The sequence below is a fragment of the Antechinus flavipes genome, chromosome 4 (assembly GCF_016432865.1).
Source record: "Antechinus flavipes isolate AdamAnt ecotype Samford, QLD, Australia chromosome 4, AdamAnt_v2, whole genome shotgun sequence".
Lineage (NCBI taxonomy): Eukaryota > Metazoa > Chordata > Mammalia > Dasyuromorphia > Dasyuridae > Antechinus > Antechinus flavipes.
Window position 1 is genome coordinate 181,577,414 of NC_067401.1, and position 14,596 is coordinate 181,592,009.

The 14,596-nt window shown below is 35.4% G+C and overlaps 1 protein-coding gene across 1 annotated transcript in view; it reads right to left on the reverse strand.

The window, feature by feature from the left end:
- Positions 1 to 709: 709 nt before the first annotated feature.
- Positions 710 to 14,596, reverse strand: part of LOC127560820 (E3 ubiquitin-protein ligase TRIM11-like) — a 28,703-nt gene continuing 14,816 nt past the window's right edge. The window contains 4 exon segments of the mRNA XM_051995697.1: positions 710 to 5,275; positions 5,277 to 5,523; positions 10,907 to 11,007; positions 11,117 to 11,139. Coding sequence (XP_051851657.1) covers positions 4,981 to 5,275; positions 5,277 to 5,523; positions 10,907 to 11,007; positions 11,117 to 11,139 — 666 coding nt within the window. The 3' untranslated portion in view covers positions 710 to 4,980.

Sequence of the window (14,596 nt, forward strand, 5' to 3'; positions counted from 1 at the left end):
AAAGTTCACTGGAAAATTTAGGATGTTTCATTCTTTATAGCACAGTGAAATTCTATCCTAAGAATTAGCTAAGCATTGTAAAAAGACCAGGATTTGTAATCCAAGATTGGGGAAACTATATCCTTTAGGCCAGTCAAATGGGAATTTAGACCTGGAAAGAATCTTAATTCAAAATTGGGCAAAAGTACTTTAATGTTGAAAGTGAGGCTTATCAATTTAAGAACCTAAGAATTTCTAAAGATTTATGACTGAACAGCTTATTGCTCAGATGATGTAGATTGGGGCTACAGTGAAATAAGAGTACAAGAGCTTTATGTTTTCCTGGATTCTTTACCTCTCAAGAAAGTATTATAGAGATATGAGCTTTTTATTTTAAGTTCAGGAGGTTTTTATATATTAAGTTGGGGTTTTTTGTTTGTTTTGTGCTGAAGCAAGCAGCTGTCCTAAACCTGCAATCTACTGTATCCATTTAAGTAACTTTCTAGAAAGGATCTTAATCCTTTTAGTGATGGACCCTAGATATGCATCGTATTTTATATTTAAGCTTTATAAAAGATTTTCCCTGTAGACCTATTATGAAGTAGGGATATGAACCAAGAAAAGCCTGAACACTCTTTTGATGGGGGAATCAACTTTCTCCCAGATTAAAGTCAATTTATCTGAACTGAGCTCGGCTGTGGAATAGGAATATGTAAAGACAGACTTTACACCAGGAATATACATATATTTAATTAGGGTTTTTTATTACATTATTTATAGACTGTCACCTTCTCTTGCAGGTTGCTTGAGAGACTAAGAACAGGATCACACAACCAGGTATTAAAAAGTGGGACACATAGTAAATGCTGTACTAGTATTCCAAAAGATAACAAGATTTCTAGCAAGTAAAGTAGACATGAAAAGATGGAGAGTCAAACAAAATAATCTGGCACGAATATATCAGAGGGAATATCCATATCATTGAGATCACAAGTTGATCAGAATATCCAGGGTTTCTTATGTACTGTATATTGTAACTCTTCTTGAAAAAGGTTATGACATATAGGAAACTCTCAATGTTCTTTTAAGCATTTGGCTCTTTCATTTCTTGATCCTGAACTATATCTTCCAGTACGGTTTTTATTCTTTACATTTTCTCAATTAACATTTATTTTCTTTCCCACCTCCAACTTCCTCACTCTTCAGAAAGAAAAAAGCAAAAATAATATGCAAAGTAAAGCAAATTTCTACATTAGTCATATTCCAAAATTTCATATCTCATGCTTCAGATGGATAGGATAGGAATGTCTTAGAGAATCATGATTGGTCATTGTGTTTAGAATTCTTGAGTTGTCTTCACAATGTTGTTATAACTTATTTTTCTGGTTCTATCACTTCTTTTTGTCTCAGTCCTTACCTGTCTTACCAGGTTTATTGGAACTACTTTTTATATGGCACAATTGAATTATATTACATTCATATATTATAATTTGTTTAGCCATTTCAATTTATAGGCACTCCTTTAGTTTCAAGTTTTTTTGCCACTATAAAGAGAGCTGCTATATTTTTGAATTTATAGATTTTTTTTTTTAAATCTCTAGGGTATGGGCCCAGCAGCAATACCTCTAGGTCAAAAGGCTTACAGTTTTTTAAGGCACAGTTCCAAATTACATTTTAGAATGACTATGCCAATTCATAAGTTTCCCCAAATTTTATGTAGAAAGGGTTGTTAAAGTCAGAGCACTAAAGCACATTTGACTTGGAAAGCTCTAAGTTCTATCCCCTGCACCAGATTATTGGCATATGAACTGTAAATGTCTTTATAAAGTTTTTTATTTATACTCATCAAAAGCATTGTGAAGGGAGATGAGCAAGTATCCCATGAAGTGGTTCTTATTTATCTTTAGACTATTTGCCTCTCCAAAGAAAACTTGCATTTAACATTATTTTGATCATTTGGTTATTTTTGCAGGAAGATCAATGATGATTTAACTCCTCTAGCAGTATAAGGCACTAGTTGCTTGCTCAAGGGTCTCACAATTAGGATACCAGAAGTTAATATTTTGCGTGACCTAAAAACCACATGCAACATGTCATTTTAAAATTTATATATTTATATATTTATATATTCATAGCTAATGGCAGATTTAAAATATTTAGATTTCTTTATTAAAGAACTTAATAAATACATATCCCTCACTAAAGTCTTGCTATAATGTCTTATCATATGAATGTCAATCTGGGCTCTTAAAAGTTGTGCCTATGAAATACAAATGGTTGCAATTGTTGCAGGATTTCAAGTGTGGACCTGATCATGAACTCTATGTGAGACAAGGACCAGTTCAGTCATGTGTGAAAAAAAACGACAGTTCAACCAACCCACTAAGTCAAAGGATAAGAACCACAATGAATAAATCACTCTACATTGTTCCCTTCCAAGACAGAATTTTGAACTACATGTTATACATTTATATAATTTTGAATTTGCAGTAGAGAATTAGATATTTTACCAGTCCATGGTACAAACTTAGTAAATATTGATGAGCACAATACACATTTTAGAATTGAGGAAACTGAGGCCAGAGAAGTAAAATGACCTGCCCACAATCACTCAATTAGTGGCAGCACTGGGATTTGAAACTGCTTCTCTGGACAACAGTTCCTATCTCTATCACATCACACACTTATCATCATTATTGCCATAGAACATATTCATCATCACTATTGCCACAGCTTTACAAAAGCTATCAGACCAACTTTATATCCATGGCAATTGACTCACTTAGGTGAACTGGATGAATACTTCAAGTTCTAAAAATGTGTGACACAGTATAAAGGTTTAGATTTCAAGTCAAAGATTTTGATTTACATCCCACTTTATTATTTGTCCCGTTGGGCATGTAACAATATTTGAGCCTCAATTGCTTTATCTGTAAAATAAGGAGATTAGATTAAATGATCTCTAAGTTTCTTTGAAGCTCTCAATTTGTGATCTTATGATCCATCTGGTGCTAGACTTATGGTCCATTCAACCTAAGTTATCACTAATGATGCAAAGATTGGGAAAAGGCAGTTCTTGATGTCAACCTCAAAATTTAGTAGTATGTACTCTAAATAATCTACTTGCCCTTTGCAATCCAACTGATTTCTACCTATGTAACTGAAATACTGTTGTCCCATGTGTACTTTTAGTTTTAGTTTTCATTATCTCTTATAGAGTGGGCAACTATAGCAGCCAGGCCTAGAATCAAGAAGACCTGATACCAAATGCAGTTTCAGACACTTACTAGCTGTGTGTGACCCTGAACAAGTCTTTAATCCTATTTGCCTCAGTTTCTTCATTTGTAAAATAAGCTGGAGAAAGAAATAGCAAACCAATCCAGGATCTATACCTCCCCCCCACCAAAAGTCAGACAACTGAAAAAAACATCTTTGAGCAAATGAACATCACAAGTCAGCAAACTATTGATCAAATTTTAAAAATATATATTAAGTATCTTATATGCACAAAGCATGGAACAAGACACTTAGAGGACGATAGAAAATTTAGATCACACTATTTTGACCTATGTTGAACGTGTAAATGTTATTTATTTTTTTTGTTCTTGAATGCACTTCAAGAAGTGTCCTTTCTATAGTATGCCTGAGTTTAGTGACCAAATTTATATTCAACCTATGCATAATTTGGGGGATTTCTATCTTAATATATCTTTCTATATTAAAGAGTCCTTGTGTCTTTAGATAGTGTAGTTGAAAGAATATCGTCTTTATTCAAATAACCTTGGTTGTCCTAGCTCTGACAATAACTAGTTTGACACCTTAAGCAAATCACTTTAGTTATCTTAAGTAAAAGGTAAAGATATAATCTTTACCTTTTACACTAACTGCCTAAAAGGGTTGTGAGAAACTCATGTAAAGCAGATGGCATGGTGGATAGAGTGCAGGGCCAAAAATCAGAACCTGAGTTCAAATCCAGCCTTAAACACTTAATAGCTGCCTCAGTTTCCTCAACTGTAAAAGAGGGCTAAATGGGAATAACAACACCTACACATCACAAGATTGTTGTAAGGCTCAAATGAAATAATTGTAAAGTGTTTAGTGCGTAGTAGCCACTATATAAATGCTTATTCCCCATTTAAATGTTTTATATAGTATTTAGATAAAAAGATAATATCTATTTACATAGCTATTATCTTTACTGATGACTTGAATGACTTCTAAAGCAGAAATTATTCTTTGAAACAATTTAATGCTTCTATCTTATATGTGAGAAAACTATGTACCAAGTTACTTGCCAGAGAGAGAACTCATTTATGTTAAAGTTGGGTCAGGGACAGTTTGAGACTTGTCTCTTAGGTTTATGTCTGTATACAGCTTAACTGCTTTGGCTTTTCTCTACAGGCATAGGCAGATCTGATTTGGTAAAATCAAGGCACCCAAGCATTTTTGTATCAGTATTGGACCCAAAAGACATACCAGTAGCCCAGGTCTTGGCCAAACTAATGTTCATACTAAAATTTTCAAGATTTCTCTGCTCCTAAAAATAGTTTTTGACCCTTGGTGTGAAAATGGGAACATTAGAAAAGCATGGAGGATTTCAGATATTATCTGGTCTAAGTATTTTATAACAAGGTCCAGAGACAGAACAATTTGTCCCAGGGTCATACAGCTACCTTCTAGAAGAGTCAGGAATAGAATCCTGATCATATTAGCTCAGAATTTTTCCCTCATACCACTTGGGATATTGTTGGGAAAACCAATGATTTGGGTGTGGTACATATACATGTGGAAGGCTTAATGTTTTGACACCAAACTACTTATCTCAGTGGTAGAGCTCATATTCACTATCTTAAAACAAAAAAGGATGTCTTTCTAAATAATCTTCAGATCCTTTTGAATTGCTAAGACAAATGGAAAAGGATTAGACCTAGGATTGCAAAGCTCCCAGGACACTGAATTCCTGATCACAAAAGATGGACTGAACTAAAATGTCAAAAGAAATCAGGAGGTAAAGGATTCCCCAGTTTCTCCTATTACCTGACAGATGGTCATAGGGATAGGGCTACAGGATAAGGGAGAGAACAGGGGTCTGAGTGTTCCAGAGAAAGTTACCTGTGAAAACATGAATAAGAGAGAACCATCAGTTACACTATAAAATGAGATATGTCCAGCCTCATGATCCAGGAAAATCCCTATTCGCCGGGGAGCCTCTCTAAGTGGAATGAAGGTCTGGTCAGGAGAATAGTAATAATTTCCAAAGAACACCAAGATCCAGAATCCATTGCCAGGAGACAATTCCCGTCTCCTTTCTATTCACATTTTCTTTACAAACTCCCAGAGCCCAATTAACCCTCCCTCCAACCTCTACCTCCCAATAGTGTCTCCCAGAAGTGAAGCTTTCACGACCAAGTACACAAGGACCAGGATCAAATCTCTCCTGGCTGTCAGGCAATGCTTGCCGTACATCCCCCCGTCTCACACTTCTCCTGTCTTCAGAGAGGACCAATTCAGGATTTGCTGTATCTGGATCCAGAGTGACATCTCCTGTAGAGAGAAGCCAATAACCATTCTGAGGTATTAGAACATAAGAACAGCTAAAATGAGTTAGGCTGTAAGTGGATCCAATCCAGCAATATTCTGCTTTTATTGGGCATCACAAGATAACAATAATGATGTTAGTATTCTAATGCTCCTTCCTCATAGCAACCCTATGAGATAGGAGAGGGCCCAGTATTATAATTTCCATTTTATAGGGGAAAAAGTGAGTATGATCCCCATTTATGGTAGAACTAAGACTCAAACTCAAGAATTATGGGACATCACAATGGTCCTTCTGCATCATCTCTTCAAAATTCAATTCAAGAAACATTAATTAAAAAGTGATATAGGGAAGTAACTTTGTGAGGCACTGAGATAAAAAGACAAGAACTAATTTCTGCCCTAATAATGCTATCTACCCAGATAAATGAATACAAGATAAAATTATGAAAGAGGAAGCAGTAACAATGTAGGGAATTAGGAAAGGCTGCAAGTAGAAGGTGGTCTCAGAACTGAGCTTTGAAGGAATCTTGGGATTTTGGAGATGATGAGCATTTGGAGAAGATGGGCATTAAAAAAAGGTATTAAGAAAGATGGGCATTAAGAAAAAGGTATTAAATTTCTTGCTATTTGGCTGAAATACAAACAAGAAGAGAGGTAATAACAGAGTAAATCTGAAAAGATTTGTGGAATCTTGATGGACTGACGTTTTTACTTTATTCTAAGGCTACTAAAAGGTGGTTATTTTTAAAACCATAGTTATTTCCTGATATATCCCTCCAACACTGAATCCTTCCTTGGAAGAGAAATAGTTAAGCAAAAACCAAAAAATGATCATGAGACTTTTCATGCAAGATATCATCAGTCTTGATATTCCACCTCATTGAAAATATTCCTCTGATTGGAAAGTGGAGGTAACAACTTCAAACCATTATTTAAGGAAGATGTCAAGGTCAAGCATTTCCTCATTTCTCATCTAACTGCACTACCTTGGGGCTTCTCTCTTAGAGTTCTCTCAGCTTTCTTTTGTGTTTTGTATACTCCAATTAGATTGTGAGGCCCTTAATGGCTTAAGACTATCTTTCCCTTTCTTACACTTGTATCCCAGTATTTCACAGAGTGCACTATTATACAAAATTCACACCTGCTGTCCCTCAAGGTAGTAACTTGACAAACAAAAAGTCATTGCTTTTAGAAGGTAAGAGCTAAGACAGTATTATGAATCTCAGAGTTTTAGTTGAATGGTAGATCAGAAATTGGGGTCAAGTAAAGCTTTTTTTAAGGATAGGGGAGGAAAGAGATCACGGAATAGTTGTAGAGAAAGAGCAAGAAGCTCAAGGAAAAAGGAAGAATGAAAATAAGAGGAGGAGAAGGAATGAGCCTCAAGTAAATGAAAGGCAAGATAAACAGTATAACCTAATAGAAGGCATGCTTATTTTAGAATCAGAGTACTTATATTCAATATTAGCTCTACCTGTGTGCCCCAAGCAAGCTTCTTAATGTCTCTGAGCCTCAATTCCACATTTATAAAAAGAAGGAATGGGACTAAATGATTTCTAAGGTCCTAGAATTCTAGCTCTATGATCTGATCAGATCAATCATATAAGTAGACTGGTTGACTTCAGCAAGGAGAATGCCTCTTCTATATATTAAAGATATAAACAAAGGGTAAAGTATAAAACAATTGGAAAGCTTGTGAGGTGAATATGAGAAAAGAAGGTGATAGAAGGAATGCTGAAGGAAACTTAGAAAAGTTTGAAATGTAAGGAAAAGCAAATGAGGAAAGAATAAAAGTATTGCCATATACCATTGAGATACTGAGGGAAAATATAATAAATTTATTCTAGTAGACACATAACAAAAAGATGACAAAAAATAAAAATGACATGTGTGAAAATAGGTATACTCATGCTTTGTTGGTCAATCTGTGAAACCCATTCCAACTATTCTAGAAAACAATTTGGAACCAGAAAATTACTAAATTGTGTATTAATTTTTAACTTAGCTGTATCACTACTATGCCTTGAGCCCCCCAAATCAAAGAAAGAATAGGACTCATATGTACAAAAATATTTATTGCAGTTTTTTCATGGTACCTAAGAATTAGAAACGAAGGGAATTGTCCTATTGTAGAATACCTAAACAAATTGTAGTAGGTAAATGTAAGAAATTATGAAAAGAATAATTTCTGTGAAAACAGGGAGGAGCTCTATGAACCAAAATGAAAAACACTAAGAAAACAACTTTATACAATAACAACATTATAAGACAACTTTGAAAGGCTTTACAACTTTGATCAATAATATAAATAATAACTCAACTCCAAAAGAATGAAGATGAAAAGCACTATTCACTTCCTGAGAAAGCAATGGTGAACTTAAAATTAAGAAAGATACATTTGCAGACGTGGTCTGTGTAGATATATTAGAGAAGAATTAAAAGATTTTTGTTTATTTTTTCTAATTTGCTCAATGGAGGCAACATTAAAAAAAACTTTTAAAAATTAAAAAAGTAAAGAATTATCTTTGGAACATATAGATCATGACCAAACAAGGGATAAAAAGGATAACAAAAGATAAAATGAGTTTAAATACATAAAATTAAGACATTTCTGTGCTAACAAAATCAATGTACCACTGTTTCACCTAAAAAGCCATTCACAAAGAACTGAGAAGTTTAAAAAATTTGGAAACCAGTTGTCTTTGAGAAGACAGCAATGATATACTTAATTAAGTCCTTAAGGGAATCAGTAGAGGTAGAAAAGGATACCAAACTTGTAGGTACTTAATCAATCCTATTATTTTACATGTAACCCAGAATCATCAAAAAGTTCAACTCTATACAAAGACAAGATAGCATATAATATTAGCAATTAAATGATTTTTTTCAACTGCAACTGATAAAATCACAAATCCTAAAATGTCTCTGAAATCATTTTCTCCCTGGATTAAATAATTCAAATTTAATTTTTTTGTCCTTGCTCATGTGGTAACATTTCTCATTTCCTAATTGTTTTATTTACTTTAGACCCATCTGCTGAATGTAAGAAGTTACTGAAAAATATCATTGATCCCATTTTCCCCTTGAATCTTCTAGTCTCTATAGCCTTTTAAAAAAACTCAAAACCTACCAACTTGCTACTCTTACCTTCACTCTTTCTTTCCATTTGCCTCTTACTGCCTAACTACTCAATTTTCTCTACTTTCTCCCTAGAGATTCATTCCCCAAGCAATTTTAATCTTGTTTTTGTCATCATTCCCTTCTCACAAACTCCCTTGACCTCTCAATTCCCAAATCCAGGAGCTACTTTTTCATCTACTCTGTTAAACCTCTTTGTCTTTTAACCAATCTTCAGCCTAGGTTCCCAACCCCCTATACTCTTAAAAGTCCTTTTTCTTTCTTTCTTTTGCTAACTCATTTACCTAAATTCTAAATATTTGAATTTCCCATTATGTTATTCTTAATTTCCTCCCTTTTGTTTGTTATCTTAGCCATTCTCATTGCTTCAAATATCACATCTATATTGATGACTACCAATTTCTCTCCTGAGTTTGATCATCCTATTATTTCTGTCTCCTGAACATTCCCACATAGATCAACAAATCAAATTCAACACACTGAAACTGACCTTATCATTTCCCCCCAAAATCTATCTTTTCCCTTCTCACCCATATCCAGTTGCATCCTTTCTCCCTCTGCCATTACTCTAGTTTGGGTCTTCTGCTCACTTTAGGGGTCAACTTAATTACAAATAACCTCTAACAATTAACCTTTCTTCCCATAGGCAATCACCCTGCATATTGCTGCTAGATTAATCTTCCTAAAGTATCTCTGAATCAAGTAACTGCCTTGCTCAAAAATCTTATTATTATTTAATTATTATCTAAAAGTCTAAACTTATGTTTTAAGTGAGTTCAAACTAAATGCCACTTTCTAGATGACCCAAGAATTCAAGGCAATGCTTCACCTTCATACATCATGTATCTGTCCATTTAGGCCATTCCATTACCCACCTGTCACAGGGTACATAATCCCCTTCTCTGTACTTTGTAATTCACGTTCTAAGAACAGCAATACAGTAACCAAATCAAAAGAATTTCTAAAAAGGGCATATCAATTGATTGTTCTATATCTCACCTTACTTGACTATGACTACTGCGAAAAAAATTCTCTTCCACAACTCCAGCAACACTATGTTGTTTTCTTTTAGAATATAAACTTCTTGAAGATAGGGAAGGCCTTTTTGTGTTTGTATTCCAATGCTTAGCACAGTGCCTGGTACATGAAATTACTATAAAAGTATACTTGTAATAAAATAAGTGACTGATCTTTCACTACTCTCTTTCATGCTATGTTTATAACCCAAATATGCCCTGAAGTGACTTCTATAAGTGCCTTTTCTTACCTTGCTCCTTCCACCTAAATTGGCTTCCTCACCAGCTTAATATCTATCCTTCCTCAATGAAAACCAGTTCTTCCCCAATGAATTTCCTCCTGATCTCTCCAACCAGAAATCGCAGTGTGGGGTAAAAATTAAACATGTTTGTCCCTTTTAAAATAAAATTAGTTAAGAAACTACTACTGTGTATCCATTATAGTGCTAGGTACTTTTATATAAAGTTTGGCTAATACATAGTTGCTACCTTTATTAAACTTACAATCCAGAAGAATACAATGTATATGTAATGATAATGCAAAAAATAACATACAAGTGCATTAGGAAGGTACAATTCAAGTACTTTGTGAATTCTGAAGATAGAAAGGTCACTACTGACTTGAAAGATCAGCAAATGCCACAGAAAAGTGGCATTGGAGAGTTAGGCTTAAAAAGATGGGTAAAAATTCAGAACATGGATTTGAGCAAGTTTCTATGCTTAAAAACAAACAAGCAACTTTTCTCACCCCTGCCCTAACATTCACTAAACTTCCATGTGAAAACTCATTTACATTGTGTATTTGTCTTATGTTCCCTCCTAACTACAGGAATCACAGAAAGGGGTTATAGCAGTCTGTTATGTGCTTATTTGTATTTCTGGTCACTGCAATGCCTAGAATAAAACTTCACATAAAGCAGGATCTTTAAAAATATCTAGTGAATTAAAGATGTACAAAAGTGAAGGGTGAAGTCTTCTCCCTATATTTTTTCACTGATAGCCCAGCAGGTGCATGTGTACCCATGCCTAGAGAATGTTCTATATGGCACCTAATGGAAGTATGAGGATAAATAGACCAAAAAGAAATCAAGCAATAAGTTTGAGTTTAATGGAATTTAAAACATTCACTTCTTTCCAGATACTTCTGTTGGATTTTCAAGGAAATTTGGTGTGTTTATGGATTCAAATAGATTAATAGATCTAAAAACATTTGGTCATTTCAGGGTCTCACTTACCTCTGAATTGCCTCAGAATCTCTACCAGCCCAGGAACCTTGCACACAGTTCTCAGCTCCATAGAAATGACCTCTGGCAACTGCAACTTCACATCCTGACTTCTGGGATGAGCACAAGTGGAATCTGGCTCAGCCAATGAGCATTCTCCCACTCTCTCTTCTACCCACCTATCCACCAACCCTCCCTTCTAATAGAAAAGATACCACCTACCTATGCAATATATCTCTCACATCCTATGGGAAGAAAAGAAAATCAGTAATGAGCAAGGAGGACAAGATCTCCTATTATCTTCATTAGTCCATCAGTGAGTAATTAACTTTGCCCATAATCTAATTACTTAGAGATAAATAACAGCAAAAAAACAACATATAATGTTATAAATTCCTCTATTTGGGGTGAATGTCTTTTTCACTTTGGTGGGCTGGGCTTGTTAGACATTTCTCCAAAAGTACTTCTCCTACCTTCCCTGCCTCCACTTTCGTCTGAATTTGATGGATCCAGAAATTGTACAAGAGGATGAACAAGCAGGGGAGAAATGTCTCCACTATTCCTTTCTAAGACATTCTTCAACTTTTTGAAACAGGGTTTCTGACCTTATCACCCAATTGAAACTCTTCTTATAATGCCGGAGAAACTGAGGCAGGATAGAGATTAGAGAACAATTTAATAATTTATTTAATGGAGAGACTTACTGGGATCAAATGGATCCATGTTTGGTCCCAGGGCTGAATGAGACAATTGACTCCAAGAATCCAGCAGTGAATATCAGATACAAGATTCTTTTATAGGGTTACAAGAACAATGACAATAGGGGAGGTACCTGTATGGGGATGACCTAATGGAGGGAGTCACCTAGGATGACATAATGGGAGGTAACTGGAGAGGCTCCTGATATTCGAATGGTGTCTAAAATGGATAAAGACCTTTATCCCATCAAACATTAAGAGGGAATGATTATAGCCTAAGGTCCAAGATATAAGGCCTTTATCCTACATTAAGAGGTAATGGTTATAACCTGAGACAGAATAACTGAATAGGATAATTAGGGAAACTGGGTCAGGACATTGATAGGGAACTGTGGCATAACATTTCACACTCTTTCTCTTCTGACTATTCAAATCATTGAATTACCTTCCTCTAGAATAATGGTTCTCAAAGTGTGGTGCAGTGAATCCTGGAGGGTCTCCAAATTCAAAATTAGTTTTTTTTCTATTTATGATAAATATCTATTATGTAACCCATATAAACAAAAACTTTTTGGACATATTCTCAATAGTTATTAATACCATAAAGTTACTGAGAAAAAGAGTTTGAGAACCACTGTTCTAGAAGGTCTTAGCACCACAATTTTGACCAATCCTATCTTAAGTAAATAAACCAAATAAAAACCAAAATAAAGCTAGAACAATGCAAGGACTTATGGTAAGGACAAGTCTCTCCCTGATAACCTTAGCAATACACAAAGCTCCTCATTGCAATCATGTCAGGTCCTCTACAGTTGGGGAGCATTATGCACAATTCATTGTGAGTTAGGTCTGTGGTCATTTATGACTCAGCCTCTGCTTAGAGAGCAGCAGGGCTCAAAGACAGTTGTGCTGCTCATTCAGAGGGACAACCCGCTCCAGGGAGAAGGGTGAGGCTTGGAGTAACTCCATCTGTCCCTGCCCGAAGGAACAGACAGGGCTGCAGAAAGGATCAGATTTCTGAACAGATTATGCAGTTAGACCAAGGCAGGCAAACCCCAAACTTTTAGAAACCTGATTCAAAACTGCAAGGTCCTTTTTGGTATGCTGAAATACTAATTAAGGATCTGGGGTAACAGGAGTGGAGAAACAGATCAGAGAGACTGCCTGTCCCAGGACAGGTGTCTGATTTCTGGTTGTTTCTAAAAAATAATCCCAAAAACTGAGTCTGCCAAAAACAGGGCAATTTCAACAGAGTAAAGAATTTCAAAGTTAAAACATAACCAGCAAATCATAGTCTAGTAAATTTAAGCAAGGAGTAAAAATGAAAAGGACTGTTTAAAGGACCTCCAATTAAATCTGAACTAGTAACCTAGGGAATAGGGCAGAAGTGCCTAAGAAAATACAGTTTCCCCAATTTCCTAACCAGTTTCTTCCTCCCTTTTTTTCTCACGGAAAGGAAGTAGCAAATAACCATTCCACATATAAATGCCAAGAGTGAATCAAAATTCCATACATAACAGACTAAAAATCCCTCAAACATAGCAGCAATAGTGACGCAAGTTTGACAATTTCTATCCCAAGTCTTAAACACAGTGTTAAAATTTTAACAATTCAACCACTTTCCCACTCCTCCATCAGTCCAAATTACATCAGGAGCAGAGGCAATAGTTTTCTCGAAACTACTTCCTGTTGAAGATAGTCGGAGATGCTCAGTTCAGGGAGGGGGATGGGTGTGGTGTGGTGTGCTGACAATCAAAGCTTGATTTAGGTCCCAAAAGCAAGTCAATATATTTATAATTTGACCAAATCTAGAAACAAAAAACCACAAATCTAACAAAGAAAGATTAGAATAGTCTTGAGATAGAAAGACTGGTCCTTGTGGACTGCTACAAGATGTGGCCTCTCATTAGTTATAAACCTTAAAAAAAAAAAAACAACCAAACTTGAATATCCAGACACAAGTATCTAGGATACCTCCAATAACAAATCCCATTAACCAGTTTCGGGATAAATCCTAAACAGATATTTACCATAACCTTTTATTTATACAAATCAGTTTGCTCCTTTTAGCCAAGTGGCTACAAATTGATTTTAAAAAACAAAACAACAAAAAACACCCCTTCTGGAACAGTTTAGAGGAAGCGGGGAGGAAAGAATTCCATATGGCTGCCATTCTCCCATTCCACCTCCAAAGAGGCAGGGGGGAAGGAAGACAAACTAAACTTCACTCCAGGCTAACTAGATGCTCCATACCAGAAGTAGCAGAGAGCAGTGGGGGGGGTAAGGGGATAAGATTCCATAAAACCCACACATCTAGCAGAGCTGGATTTAAAGCATAACTTCCAATGTTACAATATAGTTAACAAACTCTGAACCAAAATGCAGCTTTAAATTCCCAATAATATAAAACTGCTTTTCCTATCTCATTTCAAATAATGAAATAGAATAGTTTCTTTCTCTCCCTCTGGCCCCATGTGGCCATTATTTCCAATAGACTTCTAAGCTCCAACTTGGCCAGAGTTGAAGCTTTCAGAAGTCAGAACCAGAAGTCAGATCCTTTTTGCTACATACTTTACCTAATTAGAGGTACATGACCCCTTTCAGGCAAGTTTTTTTTTTTTAATTTTTTATTTAATAATTACATTATATTGACACTCGTTTCTGTTCCGATTTTTTTTTCCCCTCCCTCCCTCCACCCCCTCCCCTAGATGGCAAGCAGTCCTTTATATGTTGGATATGTTGCAGTATATCCTAGATACAATATATGTTTGCAGAACCGAACAGTTCTCTTGTTGCGTAGGGAGAATTGGATTTAGAAGGTATAAATAATCCGGGAAGAAAAACAAAAATGCAGATAGTTTACATTCGTTTCCCAGTGTTCTTTCTTTGGGTGTAGCTGCTTTTGTCCGTCATTTATCAATTGAAACTCAGGTCTCTTTGTCAAAGAAATCCACTTCCATCAAAATATGTCCTCATACAATATCGTTGTCGAAGTGTATAATGA